Raw genomic sequence first — 23,801 nt, 5'->3', positions numbered from 1 at the left:
TGCGTGTACGTGTGTGTGGGCGCTCATGTCTCCTGTGTCTGGCCGCAGTTCGGCAGTATGGATCAGAAGCTGGCCCTGGCCACGCGTATCCGGGGCCACGTGCTGCCCCTGGCCCTGCAGATGTACGGCTGCCGCGTGATCCAGAAGGCGCTGGAGTCCATCTCCTCCGACCAGCAGGTGAGTGTCAGTTCGAATCCTTCCCTCGCTGCCGCTGCTGAGCCCCTCTGGGCTGTGTGGAGTGGAGCTGTCCTGGAGCCCTGCGTCTTCAGACCCTCTGACCTTCAGAAGACCTTCAGGAAGTGCTGCCCTACACCTGGCCCCTCTGTGTGTGTGACTGTAGAGGGGATGAATGAATGAACAAATGAATGGATGAAGGAACGGATCAATGGATGAATGAATGAATGAGTGGATGAATGACTGAACAGATGAATGGATGAATGAGTGGATGAATGACTGAGCAGGTGAATGGATGAATGACGCGTTGCTGTCCCGCTCAGAGTGACATGGTGAGGGAGCTGGACGGCCATGTTCTGAAGTGTGTGAAGGACCAGAATGGGAACCACGTGGTGCAGAAGTGCATCGAGTGTGTTCAGCCGCAGGCCCTGCAGTTCATCATCGACGCCTTCAAGGGCCAGGTGAGTGCTCCTGAACACACGCTGGGTACTGCCGTACTGAACACCCGCTGGGTACCGCCTTACTGAACACACGCTGGGTACCGCCTTACTGAACACACACTCAGTACCGCCTTACTGAACACACGCTGGGTACCGCCTTACTGAACACACGCTGGGTACCGCCTTGCTGAACACACACAGTACCGCCTTACTGAACACACTGCGTACGGCCTTGCTGAACACACGCTGGGTACTGCCATACTGAACACACACTCAGTACTGCCTTACTGAACACACGGTGGGTACCGCCTTACTGAACACACGCTGAGTACCGCCTTACTGAACACACGCTGGGTACTGCCTTACTGAACACACACTGCGTACCTCCTCACTGAACACGCAGTGCATACCAGGATGTGAATTGGTTTGATGCCCGGGTAACGCGCCCCCCCCCCCCCCCCGTCAGGTGTTTGTGCTGTCCACCCACCCGTACGGCTGCAGGGTGATCCAGCGCATTCTGGAGCACTGCACCCAGGAGCAGACCCTGCCCATCCTGGAGGAGCTGCACCAGCACACCGAGCAGCTCGTGCAGGTAGGAGCCTCCACTCCAGCCCCCGGCTGCACTGCCGGCCTAGCCTAGCCGCGCGCTGCGCCCCAACCTCAGGCCCAGAGAGCGCCGCAGGGGACCGGGTGAATCCAGGGCACACCCAGGGCACCCCTAGCACATCCAGGGCACACCCAGGGCACCCCTAGTACATCCAGGGCACATCCAGGGCACCTCTAGCACACCCAGGGCACCCCTAGCACATCCAGGGCACATCCAGAGTACATCCAGGACACACCTAGCACATCTAGGGCACCTCTAGCACATCCAGGGCACATCCAGAGCACATCCAGGGCACCTCTAGCACATCTAGGGCGCCCCTAGCACATCCAGGGCACCGCTAGTGCACTAATCACATCAGCAACATGGCTATCAGACCCCTTTTATTAATAAGGGTGCTGCAGTGCAGTTCAGCATTTAACCAGGCACAACATCATTAAAACATATTTTAAAAGAAAAAAGAATACCTGGAAAGGAATGTAGTTTCATAGCTCAAATAATGTACAGTTCCAGAAAATTTAATAGTATAAAACTGGTCATAAGACCCTGTTGATCATCAGATGTAAGTTATACTGATGAGTGGTATTTTAGAGTCCATGAACACAGTCTCCTGGTCATGCAAAAACACGCCCTTGGGCTCTGTAGGGTTCCTGGAACTGACGTTGGGGAAGGGCCCGTTTGCCTGAACACTTACTCAACACGCTGTCTGAGAAAAGAAACTCACAATCCATCCAATTCATTTCCCCCCCCATCACACTGCGCAAAACGTGCTTCACTCCGTTGATAGACCGTTGTTTTGTATTTGATATTTTTGCACGTTTGACGCATGCTTTAATGCATACTTAATGTTTAATGCTAGAGATGCTCCTTCTGTTTGATAGATGAAATCTTTGGTAATTTTATTTGTAATGCATGCCCAGATAGCGTAAGTTTTTTTTTTTTGAAGTACGATGGTCACTGTAAAACAAGTATAGCACTGGATGTCTACTAGAGCGAATTGTGCCCTGTACATCTGTAGCATAATTGCATGTCTGCATGTTTGTTCATTTTTTATTTTCTTTTTTTTTTTGTCTGTTCTCTGTTAATTGCTAGTCAATTTGAAATATATTCCCCATATGGAATTGATAAAGTATATCCATGCTCGCTGCGAAGTAACTTGACCGAATGGAGTAACTGTTGCTATGAAAACAACCCCCCCTTATTCCATCTAGAAATATCAAGGAGTTTCATTGGAGATGACATCCAAAACATTTTATACAGTGTCAAGCGACACGCTCTTCAAGGTCAGAACCCGCCCCCACAACCTACCCCCCCACCCCAACCCCACCCGACCCCGACCCCGCCCCCGCCCCTAACCCCGCCTCTTACGCGGAAGTCTCCTCCCATGGCTCCGCCTCCTTCCTCTTGATCAATCTGCTCTCAGTGCTTGATGCATAGAAAACCCAGTCAAGAGCATTGCGCCGTCTGAAACAACAACATAGCCTCTGCAGGCCCTAAGCCCCCAGGCCCTATATCCACAGACCCGAAACCCAAAGGCCCTAAAACCACAGGCCCTGGCCTCCTGTCCCTTCCTGTAGCTTTCTCTCTGTCCATCGGACGTGCCGTACTGATGAAAGTCTACTGACAGACAGGGTCATTATAATTCGATTGGCGTGCAACCCGTTTTGAAAGGTTTTAACATTGTTACTGCACCTCTGAGTGCAGGAGATTAATAGCAGGAATTTATAGATTAGATTTATTTTTCCCGATTATCGTCTTTGTAAGGCTTTTTTGTGGCAGTGTGTCCGAAAATGACAAAATCCTTGGGTCTTTTTGGCTATTTACTTAAAAAATGTATTACAAAAAGTAGCAATAATACGATTGCTATATAAATCTGAATTCGTTTCCATTTCTTAGAAGTATTCATCTGTAATGTAAAATCCATCCAAATTGAAAGTGTCCTTCTCGACACTGGGTTTTTAATTTTTAATTTTTTTTTATGTCTATGTTGTTGTGGCAAACAGAAACAAAATGCTCTTCCAAATCTTGCAAGGCTTTAGATGGTAGTTTGAATATTGAAAAATACAAGAAAGGGTCCACTGTTTTATTTTCCCAAACGATTATTCTTTGCTCTCACCGTGTTCCGGACCACGAACCTTTGGGTGTCAGAAGGCCGCTGTCCTCCGCTCATTTTCCCGCTCGTTTCCGCGCTCTCTGGCCCTGCTGCTCGCACGAACGCCTGGCTTTTGTCTTGTGCTGGCGCCCCCTTGTGGCTCATTCTGAGGTGTTCGGCCTTGAGCATTGAGTCTCTCCCCCGGTTCACAATTTCATACCATCCATTCAGAATGCCTCACAGCATTAGTAAAATAACGGCTTTTTAAAAAAAAATTTGTTTTTTAAACGAACTAGCGTACAGATGTGCGTTTTGACCGAGGGGGCTGGTAATGTTTTAGCTTGCATAACGGCAGTGATGATTGAATAGTTACGTACGGAATATCGATGGGATGAATTTGGCGTGGATGCTGTGAGGTAGGAACAGGAAACTGATGCCAGGACTCATCCATCGCGTATCGGACGTGGAGATGAACATTCAGGCTGTGGGTATGACAACAAGTAGAGCATTAAGGGAACATCAGTCACTGCCAGGATTAGAGTAACTGACATTACAGCTAGTTAGTCCTGTGGTAAAAGTCCAGTCCAGCTACAGCCAACCAAAGGAAGTAACCCTGAGTCTCTGTCATGTAGCAGTATTATACTTTACTGAGCAGATATCGTGCTTCTGTGATGTCAGTTATCGGAAGTGCAACGTGCACCAGAACAGACTGAGCCACGTCCAGATTTTTTTTGGGGGGGGCACAGAGAAGCAGGTTTCCGAGCTGGGTTAAATGAGTGGATTCTTTTCAGCAGGGTCACGGTCCAATGAGCCCAAATGTTTGTGGTGGGAAAGGAAACGAATCTCAAGTTGATGTGATCCACCCTCTGCATGCATATATTTTTTTATGGGGACAAAATTATTTTGATGCATTTTTATTACTTGTTGAATGTTTGTGAGAGAGTGTGGGTTTTTCTCCAGTTTTTGTTTTTCTCTTTGTTTGTTTTAAATTTTAAAAATTAAAAAAAAAAAAACGAAGAGATGCCGCATGCTTTGTTTGTTTCGCCTCCTCGCCCCCCCCGACAGGATCAGTACGGTAACTACGTGATCCAGCACGTTCTGGAGCACGGCCGCTCGGAGGACAAGAGCAAGATCGTGGCCGAGATCCGGGGGAAGGTCCTGGCCTTGAGCCAGCACAAGTTCGCCAGGTAAAAATTATTATTTTTTTTAAACTCTGGGTTAAACTGCGCTTTCCTCTTTCTAGCCAGGGGTAGTAACGTGGCCAGAGAGAAGCTCCACCAATCACAGAGCATGTTGGTAACAGCCAGTGATACAACGCTGATGGTCATTGGTGGATCGTTTCTGGTTACACTCCTGAGGTCCCTGTTGAAATGACTAAAAAGTGGTCTGAGAGTGATCTACCAGTCACCAGCAGAATTGTTTGGTTGTGTCATGCTAACTTACTTTGTGATTGGCTCTCCTCCTCTGTTTGTCTGAGAGTGAAGTTGCATCACAGCCATCTTATGCCTATTTTGTTGTCCAGTCCTTAGTTAATACGCAATTTCCTTAGTACAGTCGTGGGTTAATTTCCATTCTCCTTGGTCCAGTCCTGGTTTAATCTGCAGTTTACTTAGTCCAGTCCTGGTTTAATCTGCAGTTTACTTAGTCCAGTCCTGGGTTAATCTCCAGTTTCCTTAGTCCAGTCCTGGGTTAATCTCCACTCTCCTTAGTCCAGCCCTGGGTTAATCTCCAGTTTCCTTAGTCCAGTCCTGGGTTAATCTCCAGTTTCCTTAGTTCAGTCCTGGGTTAATCTCCACTCTCTTTAGTCCAGTCCTGGGTTAATCTCTTATTTCCTTAGTCCAGTCCTGGGTTAATCTCCAGTTTCCTTAGTCCAGTCCTGGGTTAATCTCCAGTCTTCTTAGTCCAGTCCTGGGTTAATCCGCCACCTCCTGCGGATCTCTTGTTTTCCTGTCATCCTGTAGAGTGTCACTCTGTAGTTTCTCCTCCACTCCCACAGCATCTTCCCATAGCTTCCTGTGTCCTGTTTTAGACTGATCCGGGGTCAGTGCAGGACCAGGTCTCACAATAAACCAGGTTTCCTGCCAATCGCCCCCAAGCGTTTATTTTTAAGTCATGTGACCCTGCTGGGTGTTGGGCTGTCTTCACCCTGTGTAGACTGTGGGTGGTATCGCCCTTACCTCAGCCAATCGGATGGCTCCATTTTCGCAGTTCAGCACTAAGTCTCTTGTGTTCCTACATCTTTGGAAGATTGGAAGCCTCCTTTTTAACTTCCCCATTTAGATCTCACCTGTCACCTGTCCTTAGTTCACACCACTCAGGTACGCTTCCCCACCTGTACTTCCTCCCATTGTACTGCGTTACCTGATCTCTGCGCAGCATCTGAAATGGACGCAGTTTCCCCCGAATTATGCGTCGCAGGACTGTAGTGTTGTGTTTAGGTGGGTGAATAAAAAGCAGAGGACAGAGGCTGTGCTCTTTTTGTTTGACATGAAGGCAAGGTTTTAGTCTCACTCTCGTAGATTTGTTTACAGTTACTTTTACCTGTTAATCTCACCTTCATGCTGCGTATTTATTTAGCGCTACCTTTTCAAAGTCTGTGGTTTTGGTCGGTCTGTTTTTGGAGGAGAGACCTTTGCGATTCTCGGGAGGGCGTGACGACCGGGGAGGGTGATATTTGACTTGCAGAGGAGCAGTTTGCTGGAAGGCATTTTGGCGGGCTGTAATTTGTGCGGTGACCGTGTGTCTGGTGACGCGCCGGTTTAATCTGCGGGACGGGAGCCAGCTCACCTCGCCTGACCCGCTTCCCCTTAGAGGAGCAGGCTTTTTGTTTCCGTTTTTTTTTTTTTTTTTTTAACTGGGTGAAAAGCGAAGCACCTGAGCCCCGATAGGCCCCGCCCCCCCCCCCCCCCCCCCCCTCCCTCACGGCAGCCAATGGCGGCGCTCGCAGCGTAACCCGCGTCCGGCTTCCTCCGCAGCAACGTGGTGGAGAAGTGCGTGACGAACTCGTCCCGCGCGGAGCGCGCCCTGCTGATCGACGAGGTGTGCTGCCAGAACGACGGGCCCCACAGCGCCCTCTACACCATGATGAAGGACCAGTACGCCAACTACGTGGTGCAGAAGATGATCGACGTGGCCGAGCCCGCCCAGCGCAAGATCATCATGCACAAGGTGGGCGGGGCCAGGCCTCGGCTGTCTCTCTCTCTCTTTCGATCCCTCTCTCTCTCGCTCTCTGTCTCTGTCTCTTTCGCTCTCTCTCTCTCTTTTGCTCTGTCTCTCTCTTTCGCTCTCTGTCTCTCTCTCTCTCTCTCTCCCCCTCCCTCCCTAACTGGGGCTGTCTGTAGCCTGTGGCATGTAGCTTTTAGCATGTAGCATGTAGCTTGCTTTTAGCATAGTCTTTTGAGTATGGACTTATGACCCTGACTCAAACCCAAAGGTTTACCCTGCAGAGATTAATCTGAATAATTGAAAGTTTATTAAATCAACAATCAATCATTTTGCACGTAAAGGCTAAGTATTAAAAAGTGACTTAGCGTGATACTGCTTGTGGGACCAGTCGGAGCAGACACACACACACACACACACACACACACAGTCGCACACTGTTTGAGCTGTGCAGATTCCCAGAATACACATTTTGTGGGGCGGAGGACAGAACCTGCATGGTTTACACCCTGCTGACAAAGCATTGAACGGCTTATAAATTCATTTTTTTTAAATTAAAATAAAATATATATTTACAGTTTATATAGTATCAAGCCTTCCTCCCCTCTCTCTCTCTCCCTCCCCCCCCTGCACACACACTCCCCCCCGCCCCCCCCCCCCCAGATCCGGCCCCACATCGCCACCTTGCGGAAGTACACCTACGGGAAGCACATCCTGGCCAAGCTGGAGAAGTACTACATGAAGAACAGCTCGGACCTGGGGCCTATCGGGGGCCCCACCAACGGCCTGATGTAGGAGACGCACCGCCCCTCCCTCCCAAACGACCCCCCGCCCCCCTTTACCCCAACGGCGGGACACCCTCCTCAAAGGGAATTACCAAAAAAAAAAAAAAAATCTACTTAACCTAAGAGTAACGCTGTGATCATGACCCCTGACCCCATACTGAAGACCCGCCCCCCGCCCCCCCCCCCCCCCCACCTCACCAGCGCCCCCTTGTGGAGCCGTTCCATCACCAAGCTGGGCCAAGCACAGAACGCATGTACATGATGTTAATTGTATCAAAAACTGGTTGTCATATATTTTGTAAATTTTTACCTTGTAAATTCACTGTGTAAAAAAGAAAAAACGAAACAAACAAAAATCAGTAGTTTTTAAAAGGAAAAAAAAAAGTTTACTGTTCTTACAGCTGCACCAGCATGTGAGTTGATGATGATGATGATGATGACGATTCTGGCAACTCAGCACAACCGAGAAGTCCCTCACGTTGTTGTGTTTTTTCGTTTTCCCTTGGGGGGGTTTCCGTGCTCCTGTACCCGAGGGAGCTCCGTTTCGCGGCCGTGCGGAGGGGGTAAAGTCAGGTGCGGGGTCCCGTGGGCGCGCGGCCCGTCCCGCGATGGCGCTCTCCTCGCCCGTACAGCGGGACCGGACACGCCCCCACGCGCGTGACCAATGAGCTTCAGTTACGGTCCTGACCCCAATAGCGCGCGTGGGATGAGATCGGGAGATCGCGTGATTGGTCGAAATAAAGCCCCAGCGTGCGTCTCCCCCTGTGGAGCGTGCAGTTTGGGTCCGTTAGACCCACACGTGCCTGCACCTGACTTTCCCCCTCCATACAGCTCTTTAAACGGGCCCCAGATACACTCAGACACAGCATGTTGGTTTCAGTTGTATTTTGGTAGATTTAATGTCACTTTTTTTATTCTTTTTTTCATCACAAAAGGGCAAAAAAAAAAATTTACCTTTTTTTGTTTTGTGTTCCGTGACACTATGTCAACAAGAGCAATGATGATTTTAAACCTTCATCTCTTCATTTGTGAAAAGTCCCGCAATTTTTTTGAGATGAACACTGCCCTATATATAAATATAAATTATAAATATATATATAATTTTTTTTTTTTTTTTTTTAAAGGAAACCGTTCTGTGGTGTATAGCAGCTTTGTACATAAATATTTGTTTGGTTTTGGCAGAAGGTGGGCTAGACAAGGGCGGTCCTTGGAGTAGAGGGCGGGGCTTGGAAAAAAAATGGGCGTTTCTTGGATTAGGGGGCGGGCAGTTTCGCCGCCACAACACGATTGGGAACCGTCACAGCTGACGGGGTGGGGGGGGGAGAGGGTTATTTTTGCGTCGTTTTTTCGCTTTGGTATATTTGCGGCGTATGTGTCGGTGGAGCGGAGGTTACTCCGGGTGCTCCACCCGACACCTCTTTTCTAAAGCTTGCATGATTATACAAATAGCCATTGTTTTTTTTTTTTTTTGCTTCATATAAATATGTAGTGTACGTGTAGTTATTACATTAGATGTAAGTTTACAGTTTATTATTTTATTTTTTGGGGGAAAAGAAGAATCTTCGTTTCGTTGTTTATTTTGAGCCTTGTTAACTTTTGGTAGTGACGCTGACATGGTCTGTACAGTTGTACATTTGTAAACCTTAATGCTGTAAATGTAATGTCTTTTACCCTTTTGAGGAAAAAAAAAAAAAGCAAAAATTTGAATTTTAGTGTATATGCATCACCCCCACCCCTACCCCTCACACTGCCCACTTGCATATAGGGTATACTTGTATATTTCTTTGAATCAAGAGTGATTTTTAAAAATCTTTATATGGCTTCACTATCTGAAATGGCATTCTTTTTATCCTTTGTTTGAAACAAGTAGCCTTTTGTTTATACTTCTGTCTGTTAAATATTCTGTTAATATTGACCTTTTTCGAGAAACTTTACAGTCGGTGCCGTTCAGTGCACTGCGTGGAAGGGGGGGTCCGGTCGGTTACCGGCAAACGTTTCCACGCGACACCAGAAGACCTTCCGTTTTGTACTGAAGAGCACTGTATTTTGGAACATCTACTAACTTGTAAGTGAAAGATTGTAAGATATTGTCAATTATACATCTGAACATATGAGGTTGTTACACTATAAAAAGTGATGTACATTTTACCGGAGGCCTTATGTACATTTCCAGAAGTAAAAAAATTAAGAGTAAAAAAAATCTTTCTTTTTCTTTTTTTTTTTTTGCTGGCAGAATTGTGACAAATATGTACAATTAAAACAATTCTTTGTAACTTTTGACTCTGAATATATTTTGAAGAAAGAAAAAAAAAAAAAACTGGTTTGTATATTCAGCTTTGAACAATTGAAGACAGTTTGCTTTGTATTCCTTCCTGAAGGCCAGGTTTTGTGTTTTTTTTGTATAGATGAGTTTTCTCAGGAGTTCAGTTTGGCTTCTCGTTTATTGGTGAAAGAGTCCTGATGTTCCTCACGTAGCAGACGCGATTGAGGATGACTATGATGATGATGATGACGTCGATGATGATGATGATGAAGATGTTTTAGTTTGGCTGCGTCTGCAAAGGCCGCTGGGATCCCCGTGGTGTGGGTTTGTCCTCCAGCCTTAGCCATAGCTCCTGTGGAAGTGTCCCGTTGTTGTCCAGGTAGCCATTCCGTCTCCTCCAGAAACTGCCGCCCGCCCGCTTTGCCCCACGCACATCATTGGCTCCAGGGTCGCAGCGGCAGTTTCCCTGGCAACCTTTTTTCGTTTTTTCTTTTTTTTTTTTGGGTGGTGCATACCAGAGAGGTCTTGCCTCCGTGCTTTTTTTTTGTTTTGTTTTTGGGGTTTTCTTTTTCTGTTGTTGTCGTTGCATTTTCTAACAGGCTGAGGGAGCCCCAGTTGACTCCCGTCTGTACGCCAGGTTGTTCACGGACCAGCTGAACTCGTTTCTGTTTGATCAAGTCTGTCGCCCGGGTTCCTCTGGCTTTCCTACCGGGGATTGTTGTTATTCAAGAATTTGTAAATGCTGTATAAACAATACAAAAAAAGTGAATAACACACGTGAACGCTGGTCTTGTCTTTTATGCAGAGGAGAGCACTGCCTTTTTCCCTTTTACATATCCACGCTTTTACAAGCAGACGACCACACACTCAACTTTTTTGAAGAATATGTTTTTGGAATGTTTTTTTCAATATACAGTGTTCTAGAACACCAGTGTCTTCAGTTACCAGTAGTGATTGTTACATCAGCATTAGAATGTTCAGCTAAGAACATCCTAATCACATATTTGTGACATCACACCTTGAAAGGTTAGTGTTGAAGCTCTTTGGCCACATCAGCTGAGGAAAAAATCCTGGTGAAATATTAGAATTGCTGTGTCTCAAATTGCATTTAAACTTGCAACCCTCAGGTTCCAAAATGCTCGAGCCACCAGAACCCTCGTCTAAATTACAGTCCATGCCCTAGGGGTAATTATTTTCCACCCACATTCGGACAGAGCATTAGTATGCAGTTCAGCCTCTCCTTATTGGCTGGTTGCTGATGCGTGTAAGAATGAGCGTTTTTTGTTTGTTTGTTTGTTTTTTTTTTTGGGGGGGGGGGGGGGGGGATTCCTTGACGATTCCTGACTTTTGTAAACTGTAGTTATCGTGTTCGGATGAGCCGTCCTGCTTGTCCCATCCACTGTAAAGGTAATGAAGTGGGGAATTTTTTATCTTTTGGCGTGCATTTCACAGCTGCGTCCATTAGATGGCGCCGTCATCTCAATTACTGTACTCTGCACTTTGCAAAAAGATCCGTTTTGCTCTGGAAAAATGCGCCAGTTTATTAAGTGCGTCTGTTTGCTGTTTTGGTGAACATTCTGAAATGTTCTAGCTGGAGAAGACTCACAAGGACAATTGGCCTTAAAACTGTCCAAGGCATGCATACTCGAGATAGACGAGGCTCTCTCACATGTTAAGGTTTAATTTCATTTACATTACATTACAGGCATTTGGCAGACGCTCTTATCCAGAGCGACGTACAACAAAGTGTATAACCATAACCAGGAACAAGTATGACGAAACCCCTAGAGAGAAGTACCGGTCCAAGTACAGGGAACAACCGCATAGTTCAACCTGGACCCTGGTGGTTAAACTGATTAACACTAACAACGAGAACGGCAACAACGCAATCTATGGAAAAATAAAAATAAATAAATAAATTTCAGTCAGAGGGCGCCTGTTAAGTAGCGTGATATGGGAAGTGTAGTTTTGCCCCCTTGCTTAGTCGGGTGACTCCTGATTGCAGTGCATTCTAGGGTGTGGATCACTGTGCAGTAGTGTTGGTATGGAGTAGGTAGCTATTTCTGAACATCGATGCTTGGGACCTGCACTTAGCTGGACGGTCGAACAAACGGTGTTTAAAGATTACGTTAAGGTCTATTTATGCTTCGCGGGATGCTAGTATTCTGTTGTAATTATTGTGCGCGCAGCTGTACAACTGTATATTTCTTTTTAACGTGTTCTGTTACCTTAGTTAATGTCAAGTGTGCGTGCGCGGGGATTTTTAAAGTACTGTTGTCACTGCGTTAAATTCGATACAGGAATTGTGAAAACAAGCTTTCGGAAGCTGAGCGCCGTGTAGGTGCGTCTGAGCGTGCTGATTTTTTCCTCCGGTGCACGCTCACGTCAAACACTCTTTTAACCTCAGTTTTTCAGAGGATTATTAAACAGGAAACTTTTTGTTCTCGAAATGCGGTCCTTTTCCAAACACACTTCAGCAAAAGCGTAAACACAGCCGCCTGCTTCTCATTTTTATCTGGCCACCGTTACGTCATTCAAAGAGATTTTTTTTTCTTTCCTCCCTCCCCCCCCATTCCAATAAATTTTGGAATCGGCAGCTTTACCGAGCTCTTGCATGGTTGCCATGCCACCCAAACTAGCGCTACAGCTATAAACGCGTTTTGTTTCTCTGGAGCCGACGCCCACAAGCGGAGCCTGTGGCCATTTCCTACACATCACAGGTTTCGCGCTGAAGGTTGGGCAAAAGAGGGCCCGTCGTTATGAACAACTGGGAGGGAGGGGGGGGGGGGGGGAGGGGGGGGGGGAGCTTGGTCAAAATCCTTGGCCCCTCCCTGCTGTCTGACGGAAGAAGAAAAAATAGAATAGACCGACTTTACTTTTCGACACACCGACTCCGGTTGAAGTATCCAGCATACAAGAACGTTGCTGGAAGGAATTCAGGTTAAGTGAACACATCAGCGTCCTATCTAAGAATTGAACCTGCAACCTTGAGGTTACTAGCCCTGTGCCCTAACCATTATTCTTCACTGCCATCCCATAAAGAGTTACATTCATTACAGGCATTTAGCAGACGCTCTGGACTTGCACAACTTTTTACACAGCATTTACATTGTATCCATTTACACAGCTGGATATATACTGAAGCAATTCAGGTTAAGTACCTTGCTCAAGGGGTACAACGGCAGTGTCCTTACCCGGGAATCGAACCTATGACCTTTCGGTTACAAGCCCAGTTCCTTACCCACTGTGCTACACTGCCGCCCAGAAAGGAGGAGTGGCATGGCTGAGCCTAGGAAGGTTGTAGGGTAGGGCAGCAGCACTGTTCTGGACAAAGCTGCAGAGGTCTGGTGAGTCGGGGAGGGAACAGAAATCGTCAGGACGGGAAATGACCAGCGCCCGGGGGAAGACCTGGGTTGAGGCCACTTTCTGTGAGGACCTCTCGAAAGACGCAAAGTCCGTGTCGGGCGTCCCATGCTTGAATCCTGGAGGGGGCTGCAGTGTCTGCTGCTTTCCGGTGCGCATTGACTGAATTTGAGTTTCTCACCGGCTAACGGGTCCACACAACTCCTTTCCGTGGGCTGAACTGTCTGCTGATTGGACGGGTTGCACAACATCCAGCAGATTCTGGCTTCCAGGACAGTTTGAGATCTCTGGTCTACTCTCTGGGTTTTTAACCACGGCTCCATGAAGGTACGGTTGGGGGGTCCCTGGCCAGGCTTTCTAAACATATAGATTGGAGGAAATATTTCAAAATATAAAACTTTTTTAAAAAAAAATAAAATAAAATAAACCTTTTTTAACTTACGTTGGGGTCGCCTGGTTAGCGTTCGAGCCTGGGTGGGTGTCCCTGGATGAAAAAAAGGTTTAAAACCCCACCAGTTCCTGTTACCGACACCTTTACTAACTGAACCACGCAGGTGCCTTTGGGGAACGCTGCTGAACAGACGTGGTAAGTCCAGGGTTCGGAAAGTAAAAGTCCTGCCATGTGTTTCATCCACCCATGAGCTCCGGCCAGCTAATTTCACTGATGCAGTTCAGCCTCCTCCTGGCTGAAGAACTGTGAAGAACTAATTGGCAAGTCTGGGTGATTAGTCCAAAATGCTGGGGAGGACTTTTACTTTCTGAACCGGTGCACTACACGGATTTGGGGATGACCTCCCGTTGGACTGTGAGATTCGAAAGCGGGCCTTCGGGACATGGAAAATTTGGGATTACAGTTCGTCGTTTTGTTTGCTTTGGATTCCTTCTCTCTCCTGGGAGGGGAACGGAGCCGGTTTGATCCTTTCACAGTCAATCAACGTCGAGATCAAAGGAAGAGGACGGCGGGGCGCGCCGCGCCAACCGACGTCTCTGAAATGTTTTTCGTAAACGCCGCATTCAGTTTACTCCGTAAAGAAGAAAAAAAAGGGCGTAGGTTGGGCGTAGGGCGAAAAGAAACGCCTGGTTACATTAAACGACTTTGTATCTCTCTGGATGTTTCCTTTTCGAAAACAAGTTGGGGCAGAGAGTCCGTTTACACGCCGAGCAACCCGCCGTCGAGAGGAAGCCGTGTCTCCGGGGCGAAAGCGAAGCGTGCCACACGCATCGCGGGTCGCGGATCGACTGCCAGGATCCAATCGGTGAAGCGGAATGGGACGGTTCGCCGTTGACAGTTAAAACCACGACGCGTTACGTTCGTTGATGTTAATTTAACGCAAGACCCGTAAAGCTGCCATTTCACCTTGATCGCTGATGTCGATAGAGGCCTTTCTGGGATGGCAGTAGCCCACCGTGAGCCGTCCGAGACTTAGCCTGTGAGATTTAGTGGCGCCGGGTTTTCGATAGGGGAGAGGGGCGTGGGTAACCAAGCTCTGTCAGACATTCAATGCTGCAAGCAGGAAGAGAACAAGACCAGGTCCAAACCTAGTATACGGCTGGACCGGCCGACCAATGGTGTAACTTCATAATTCGGTTGACCAATGGTATAACTTCATAATTCGGTTGACCAATGGTATAACTTCATCACTCAGTCACTCAGTCACAGACATTCGTGTTTGTAGGGCTGGCCCCGCTGTTGCGGTCCAGCCAAAAAAAGAAGGGGGGAGGGAGTTATCCGAAAAATTTCAGAGATCGTTCTCAAGCAGCTGTTTTTCATTTAGGTAGGAACGGTAGCCCCCCCCCCACCCCCCCCCCCCGGAGGCTGTAGAGTGGGGCCTCGTGCTGGACGCTGCAGGAGACCCGGCCCCCGGCCCCTGGTCTCTGATCCGGGGGGGGGGCGTACAGGTGTTCCCACGGACCCGGTCGACTGCGTTCCTCTCGTACCCGAAACCGGAGTTCACCATGCGCTCCTCTCTCCTCTCTTACTTCTCCTCTCCATCTCACTGTCTCTTCTACCTCTCTTTCCCTCTCCCTCTCATTATCTCTTTCCCTCTCTTCCAACTCTCTTTCCCTCTCCCTCTCATTACCTCTTTTCCTCTCTTTCTCTCTCTCCCCTCCCACTCCCTCTCACTATCTTTCTTTCTCTTTTCTCCCCCCTTTCTTATCTCCCTCCTCTCTCCCTGTCTACCTCCCTTTCCCCCTCTGTGTCTCTCTCCATCTCTCCCTCTGTCCCTCCCAACCAATCTGCATTGTTCTCCCTATCTCACGCTTGCTTTCTCCTCTTCCCTCTATCCATCTCACATTCGCCCCTGGTTCTGTGCTGTTTCGTGCTTTCTCAGAAACATGGGAGGTACAAGGCTGGGAACATACCCAGACCCTGTGTAAACAGCACTGGACGGGGGGGGGAGTGGCTACTGAACTCACAGTGAGCTCAGCAGTAATGATGTTCTCCTGTAGGGGCAATGGGGTGGGGCAGTAACCCCCCTGCCCCTTGCCATTGCTCCGTTATATTTTTTTGTTGAGTTTTGAGTTTTTTTCCAAGCCCCCCCCCCCCCCCCCCCGCACATACACCCCGTCAGACAGGCCACCGAAGGCCCTCAGACATCCGATAAAACAGGGACTCCACCATTAGGAGGCTGTTCCCAATTACACGAGGAAAAAGCCGGTTTGGGATCCCTCATTAAGAATGAAAACCCAGAGCCACATGTCTGGAGTGAAATTTACCCTCCCCTCGCCTCCCCTCCCCTCCCATCTCCCTGGGCAACAGACCCCGCCCCCCCCCCCTTCCCCTAGCACCACATCTGCCTTGTGAAACAGCAGCTCTGTCAACATGGCCCCCAGCATACAGCACTGTGTGTGTTAGTGTGTGTGTGTGTTAGTGTGTGTGTATGAGGTGCATGTATGAGGTTTGTGTAGTATGTGTGAGGTGTGTGAGATGTGTTTGTGTCAGTGAGTGTGTGTGTTAGCGTGTGCGTTTGTGAGATGTGTGTGTTAGTGCGTGTGTATGTATGTTAGTGTGTGTGTGTTCGTGTGTGAGTTGTGTGTGTTGGTGTGTGTGCACAGTTCTCCTGGTACAGTGTGCAATGCATCTGTGAGCAGTGGGGGGGGGGGGGCGGCGGTGGCCCTGTGAGCGGCTCCAGTCAGCCTGCCTCATAAACCCAGCTGCTGCAGCTTGCTGAATCTGGGTTGGGGGTAAAATCCCCCCCCCCCCCCCACTTCCCTCTGTTTCTCTGGTCGGGAGGGAGGGGTGGGGTGGGGGGGGCTGAGGTTGACTCACTGGAGGATGTGAAACAGACCCAAACAAACAAAGCAACTCAGCTTCACCGCCACGTTCCCCCTCAGCCCATCTGTGTGTGTGTGTACGTGTGTTTGCGCATGCGTGTGTGTGTGTGTGTGTACGTGTGTCTGCGCATGCATGTGTGTGTGTGTGTGTGTGTGTGTGTGTGTGTGCGTCTTTACATAATCATGTTGCCGCATGCGAGAGTGTGTGCGTAAGCATAATCGTTGGTGTGTCTGTGTGCGTGTGTGTGTGTGTCCGTTCATGACCATGTTTGTGCACGGGTTTGTGACCCAACAGTATCCAGAGGGTCCAGCGTCATAACCGGAGCGAGCCCTCGCCATCTGTAATGGGGCAAGCGACGTGGTCAATGGTGCAATTATCCAGGATGTCAGCTTGATTGACTTTGAAAGGCAATCTGCTGAGTCTTTACCGTGTTGCACTTGGCTGGGACGTCCGCCAAGTGACATCGTACGTTGCAAATTGAAAGAGTCAGCAAACGGCTTCCCAATTCCCGCCAACCGAGTTCTCTTTTCTCTCTCGTCCCGTGTAATCTGGATCGGCTTCGTAAATGGACTTGTACAAAACATTTATTTTAAAAAATTGAAAGTGTCACATTAGAGCTAATTGAAGGTGTAGTCGGGGAGGGAGGGGGGGTGGTGTGGAAATGGATTCGGGGAGGAGAGGGGGGGGTGTGGAGGTGGAGTCGGGGGGGGGGGCCGGGTGGATTTAATCTCCATGTCTGTGTGAACTTCCCTCCCTGCGGTTTTTTTGCGCCGCTTTTAAAAGACCTTAAAATACTTTCAGAAGCGAGTCGGGATGCCTTTCTCACGGCCGAGCGCTAACTACGCACACCGCGGCGGAGACGGCCGCGGCGCTCCCAAAGCCCAAACTTAGCCTGCGCTAGCGCTGCGATTTACAGTCTCTGCCCCGGCCGGCAGGAAGTGACACGTGACCGAACGGCACAGCCGCTGCGATTTACAGTCTCTGCCCCGGCCGGCAGGAAGTGACACGTGACCGAACGGCACAGCCGCTGCGATTTACAGTCTCTGCCCCGGCCGGCAGGAAGTGACACGTGACCAAACGGCACAGCCGCTGCGATTTACAGTCTCTGCCCCGGTCGACAGGAAGTGACACGTGACAGAGGGGTACAGCCGCTGCGATTTACAGTCTCTGCCCCGGCCGGCAGGAAGTGACACGTGACCGAGCGGCACAGCCGCTGCGATTTACAGTCTCTGCCCCGGCCGGCAGGAAGTGACACGTGACCGAACGGCACAGCCGCTGCGATTTACAGTCTCTGCCCCGGCCGACAGGAAGTGACACGTGACCGAACGGTACAGCCGCCTCCTCTCCCCCGAGTGAGATCCGCCAAGCCGCGGACACATTCGCTCGCTCAGCGCACATCCATGTCGTGTCACGTCTTGTTCCACCTGTGCCGAGTTTTTGCCTGAAAGCGCTCTGCGGTGGCACTTCAAGAATTTTAACCCCATGCCCTTCAGTGAGATTTAAGGCTCTGATCTCCCCTGAAAGAAACGGCGATTCTTTGGGAAAGCTACGCTGACCCCCACATGGGACCACATCCTCTGGCAGAGTAAGAGCAGACATTACTCACCCGCAGATGTGGACACAGTGCAGTCTGGGCACTCTGTGGCTCATCCGCGTCTTTCATAACCCGTGGCCGTCTGCAAGCCGAACTGAGCATGTGTGTGTGCGTGTGTGCGTGTGCGTGTGTGTGTGTGTTTCAAAATAAAAATCCTAGAGAGGGCCCGGGTCTTCCTGTAAAATTTTTAATAAAGGCCGTTATTTAAAATGGCAGAAATCTGTGCGACGTTGTGCTCAAAGCCTCCTGTTTCCTGCACCAGGACATCCCATAATAAGCTCACGTGGGAGCGATGATGGACGGGTGTCCACAATCTTTTGCTGTCCTCCCCTCACCCAATTTAAGGTGCGAGAGCACAATTATGTGATCAGAATACTCTTAACCGACGTTAAGAACGTTCTAATGCTGATGTGAATTGAAAGCACTGGAGTTCTAGAACACTCACTCAGAATTTAGGAAAAACATTTTTTTTAAAACATACTCTTCAAAGGTATAATATTGCCTTCTGTGTCATCAGCTCTGAAAGGGGGGGGGGGGGCTGGAGTACTTTATGGGAAAAAGGAAGACGAGGGTTAGGAGGGGGGGCGGGGTTGGGGGGGCTGCAGAGGACGGGCACCACATCGGCCCATCTGTTATACTGCGATGTCTGCGAGACTTCATCAGTGATTACGTTGAGCCTGATTCATTTCAGCGTTGAAGGTGTCCTGGGATACGTCTGGATGATTTGTGCTTTTTTTTTTGAGGCGGGGTTGGGGGAGGGGTCTGAAGGCTTAGAGCAGACACTCGTAGAGGGGAAAGGTCCTCCTGATCCAGATTGGGGGGGGGGGGGTGGGGGTGGGGGGGGATGTTGGTGCCGCAATCCAGCTGTGAGTGTGGGGATCACACAGGGAAGATAAGGAGGCTTGAGGGAAGCAAAATGGAAAAAAAAAAATGGAAAAAATGTCCAGTCATAAGGAAACCAAGAAGAAGAAAAAAAAACCCTCTGTCCTGCCCTGGCTCTTCTGGAACCAGTCTTTCTCACCCCATCAATCAAAGCAAAAAGTGGGAGGGGTCATTGTGTCGGGAGTGATCTCGATTGGGTGGCCAGCCTTCAGTGCTTCTGGTATCGAGGGCAACAGGAGAATTTATCTTCGGTCAAAGCGTTCCAGAACGGCATTGCCTTCGATCAACGGTAGTGATTGTTACATCGGGCATTAGAACCTTCAGCTAAGAATATTCTCATCACATATTTGTGACCTCACAAATTAAAGTGTCCATGAAAACTGATAAATATGTTGGAGGCATAGGCTGCCTTGCAGGTGGAATGAACCACATGGAACGTGAGGCAAGCAGATGAGCGTCCAGAATTTATGTGCAAACTACCTGCATGCAAATGCGCGTTTCAAAAGCATTTTTGGAATGCTGCCAAAATCCTGGCCTAGCAGCTGCTAGCGCCGTTAGCGCTCCAGTGGTCTTCTTCATTCATTTGGATCACTAAAAGATTAGCCTGCTCGCTAAGCGCTGGCTCAGGGCTGGTTGACCGTGAGCATTGCCTCAGAGTTAATGCCTGGAATGGGGGGCGGCCGGGGGGGAGGGGGGGGGGCGCTCGCCCCGCGGCGTTTCATAAACGTCCTCGTTAGCGCCATTAGGGGGAGCCGCGATTAAACGCTGGGGCGCGCCGCGTTCGCACTGCGGCGCCGAAAATTTGAGAAACGAGAGAGAGAGAGAGAGGAAATGAGACAGGGGGGACGTGTCTTTATTTGTCCTCGCCTGGTCGGGGACGCTGACGTTACTGCTTTCGATGTCGTTTCTCCAGGAAGAAGAAGAAGCTGAAGTTTGCACAGGAAAATTCACCCGATTAAAAAGTTTAATGTTTTTCCTCTCCGTGCGCTACGAGTTGTATGTTTATATCTCGCGGCCACAGGAAGTGACTGCCAGCTCATCCTGGGTGTACCGCCCAAGAACATCCTCCGCCTCCACGCTTGCATTGTTTTAATTTACCCCTGGGAGTCCACACGGCCCACCCCGCCCCTTTACAGGCTCAGACCAGGACGGGCGAGGAGACAAAGGAACGCCGCCACTTCCGTCAGACGTGCGGGCGAGCCCACGCATCGGGGTGGGGGGGGGGGGGGTATGTCACAGAGCGAGATCACTGAGTTGGCTGGATAATTTTGCTGAGTAAAACATTACATTACATTACAGGCATTTAGCAGAAGCTCTTATCCAGAGCGACTTACACAACTTTTTACATAGCATTTTACATTGTATCCATTTATACAGCTGGATATATACTGAAGCAATGCAGGTTAAGTACCTTGCTCAAGGGTACAACGGCAGTGTCCTACCCGGGAATCGAGCCTGCGACCTTTCGGTTACAAGCCCGGTTCCTTACCCACTGTGCTAAAACCCAGAACAGCTCTTTTCACTTCAGTCTGTGTTCCAGATTTTGGAAGGGTTCTGAGTTTTACTCAAAGCAGTTGTCCAGCTAACTCAGTAATCCCGGTTCGTGAAGCACGACCCCGTTCCAGTCGAACACCTTGCTCGAGGATGCAACGGCAATGCCCCGCCTTCGGGAATCAAACCTGCAACTTCCTGCCCGTAAGCATCTTACCGTCAGTCATGACACCACCAACCACAGAGGATCATGTTAAGTCAGGTACCTCGCTCAGCGGCAGAGAAGCTAAGCCTCCTTTTGGGAATCAAACCCGCAACCTTCTAAAGTGGTTTGTAAGTTAAGTTACGTCACCTTGCATCACACTGCCACCCACGAGTGCAAACCAGCTCAACCAACCCTTCCCCCCCTGCCCCTCCCAGCTCCCAGGTCCACCTTCTTCTTATCTTCTAGGGACCCTAAACAAAATGACATTAGGGCCCCTCAGAAACGGGGGGATATGGACCAGGCTGGGGTGCAGTTTCGTCTTGGGACAGAGCCCCAAAAAGCTTTCCCATCCCCATCCCCCCATATGTGAACCGGCCCCCCCAAATGAGCCCCCCCCTCCACGTTCAGAATCACAACCGCCCCCCCCCCCCCAGGGTGACATAATTGATACAGGTCACTGCTCATTGATGAAGATAGAAAGGAGATTTTTTTTATATCTCTAAGGTTACAGTGGCGCGTATATCTGGCAGAGACACAGTAATGCTAAGTGAAACGAGCAGGTGTAACCGCAACGATCTCGCTTTTCATTACATTACATTACATTACAGGCATTTGGCAGACGCTCTTATCTTTTCCTCGGAAGTGGCTCCGCTCGTCAGAAATGGCGGATCCCACGCCCGTTTCTGCTCAACGCGGGCTTGGGAACGACACGGCAACATCCGTGACTACATGAAGGATCACTGCTCCATGGAATTTAGAATTTAGAATTTTTGATTGCTGTTGTTCTTCAGAAGCCCCGCCCACCCACCCACACACACACACACACACACACACACCCTCTCCCAGGTGTATTCACGGACGAACTACAGTTCTCCCAAAATTGCAACAGAGGTCAGAAGAGCATGTCCCCTAACGCAGTCGTCCCCTGTCCTTGCTCCATGCACCCTAACATCGCGCAGCGTGTGTCTGGTGCTGTTATAAGTGGGGAGAGGGGAGGTGCTAATTCTAGGGGCCCACAGGCGGTGGTGGGGGGGGGGGGGGAGGGGGGGGGGAGGGAAGGGGAGTGGGGCGTTGGGGGACACAAAAACATACATATATAACTTCATTCCATTGCGTTGAGACACAATGTGAGATGTTTTCATGGGGCTCCAAAATCTCTGGCGCCCCCCCCCCCCAGGAAGTGTCCCCACTGCTTCTTTAACAAAACGGAGGAAGGCAACGTGGGGCCTTCCGCTCAGTTGCTGCCCTTCCAACCGCGCCCAAGAGTAGACCAAAATTAACAGCTACCTGGAAGAAAAAAACACTACTGGAACATGTTAACAACACCCTGCACTGGTTTCAGCACGTTACTAGCCAAAGGGTGTTTGGTGTGTGCATGTGGGTGTGCATGTGTGTGTGTGTGAGTGTGTGCGTGTGTGAGTGAGAGAGAGAGAGAACTTGCATGTGGGCTTCCCTTTGTTGGTGTGGTCCGTTTGGTTTTAACTTCCAACACACACAGAGGCTGTTGGGCCATAACATATTTTGGCTATGGCTGCCAGCTTGCCCCCTGTTCCAACAAATAAACAAGTGTAACTGAACGGCTTGTGCTTCACTCCCTCGTTGGTTTTCTTATTCGCAGGCAAACTCGGGCAAACCAAGAGCAATCTGCTTTGAGAACACCCCGCGTGTTTCAGAGCCGAAGAAAATAACCACTTTTGACAGGCCAAAGCAGCCATTTTTCTGCACGGAAAGAAGTGCGTCCGATACAAACCCCATAACCACTGACAAACAGACTTTGGATTGGAAAACAAACACCCACATCACCTCAGCTGAGCAGTAGGCTTAAGGTACAGGGCAGATAAAACTAGGAATGATCACACAACCGCCGTGGAAGTGGCGTTTTTACCGCTCTGGATCAGACAGACGCTACACGGTTAGGCCCTCACTCGAGAGAGTGAATTACATTTTCAAGGCGTTTAAAGGACTTTTCGATCCTGTTTACAATCAACAAAGTCCGCTCCTCTGTTTCCAACCCCGGCCCACACACCCCCTGGGCACCACATCGAGTCACTGACACACTAATCCGTTAGAAACTACCGGTAAATAATTCCCATCATCACTCGAACGGACATTGTACATTTGTCCGGTGTCGAGACCACACACCGAACGTGTGCAAATAGGCCTAGCTGGATAGAGTTATTGTTACTGACAGGTCAAACAGAAAAAAAAGCCAGCTCCGCATTGCCGAACTTCAGCTGACACCACCAAGGAAAAACGAAAATAAATTGTGAGGTTAACACTATAACTGAACGAGCCCTACCGGCTTATTGGTATTCTTTTATGCTTCTTCGTATCTGCGGCATTGCGGCAGCTAGCTAGCCGGCTAGCAACAAACCACAAATTGGATCCCCAAACCACAGGCTCTGCAGCCACACCAACCCCTCCCCACACAGAAGCAAGCGCCACGCCCAGGAACGTCCCGGACACATTTTAGAATAACAAATAGCCGACAGGTAAAGGTGAACCATTTCGGCGAAACTGCATAAAGACACAGATTGCAGGTGCATCATAGACATGTCCTGGCATGGTTATTTTGTTATATTTTCAAGGTAAAAATCCTGCATAGTATGTCTTTAAATTAGAGGCTCAGAGTTCTTAAATTTAAATTGTGACCAGATATAAAGGGAACTGTTGCACAAAAACGATTTGTTTTTTTTTGTCTGTGTATACATGAAGGAAATGATGAATAGCCTATTATAAACTTTTCTATGAAATTAGACAACCACCAAATGTTTTAATCAGTGTATGAAATTTGGAACATTTTGCTTATGGTCCAAATATGACTGTCTGCAAAGCAGAAGTTGTTTAGTGAACACTGACATCAAATATATTTTTTGCTAAATGTCCATGGAAGCCATTTCTTACTTAAGTTTTAAATTATTATTTTAGATGCTTGAAGAATATAAGAAGAGGGATATGACTCTTTTTTAATATACATGTTCAGAATTTGCTTTCCTCATTTCTAAAGAGAAACTGAAATGCACAGTTAGTATTAAACACACAAACATAGGCTATACACATACTTTCGCAACGTACTCCACTAAATGCCAAAGCACCAAGCTCTCCTATAAAAATACCGTATATTTAGACACACCCTAACTTACTGGAATTTTACATTCACCAAATATATACTGAGATTCCCAGAACCACTCTCGCTTCTAAATGTTTTGATGACCCACTGTAGCTTACATTTTTTTCGGGAAAAGAAATCGTTAATGATCAAGAAGGAAATGCCAAACCCGCATACTCTCGAGGCTTGATTGGAAGCTTTACATTGAAACTGCAGTGGAAAAATTTGCAGTGACATGCCATGGGGATGGGTCCTAATATGATGCCCGCGAGCGAAACTTTCGGAAAGGATCTTACCAAATTTGGCGTGTGGGCGGGGCCTATGAACTCACCTTGGGAAATTCAGCTGTGATGAGGCAGA

At 48.8% G+C, this 23,801-nt stretch overlaps 1 protein-coding gene across 1 annotated transcript in view; it reads left to right on the top strand.

The window, feature by feature from the left end:
- LOC118223718 (pumilio homolog 2-like) overlaps positions 1 to 10,302 on the top strand; it is a 40,040-nt gene extending 29,738 nt beyond the window's left edge. Inside the window, 6 exon segments of the mRNA XM_035410639.1 lie at positions 49 to 177; positions 498 to 635; positions 1,081 to 1,206; positions 4,376 to 4,497; positions 6,286 to 6,478; positions 7,136 to 10,302. Coding sequence (XP_035266530.1) covers positions 49 to 177; positions 498 to 635; positions 1,081 to 1,206; positions 4,376 to 4,497; positions 6,286 to 6,478; positions 7,136 to 7,267 — 840 coding nt within the window. The 3' untranslated portion in view covers positions 7,268 to 10,302.
- Positions 10,303 to 23,801: the final 13,499 nt, after the last annotated feature.

The sequence above is a fragment of the Anguilla anguilla genome, chromosome 1, assembly GCF_013347855.1.
Source record: "Anguilla anguilla isolate fAngAng1 chromosome 1, fAngAng1.pri, whole genome shotgun sequence".
NCBI classification, from domain to species: domain Eukaryota; kingdom Metazoa; phylum Chordata; class Actinopteri; order Anguilliformes; family Anguillidae; genus Anguilla; species Anguilla anguilla.
This window is presented reverse-complemented; position numbering and strand designations above follow the sequence as displayed.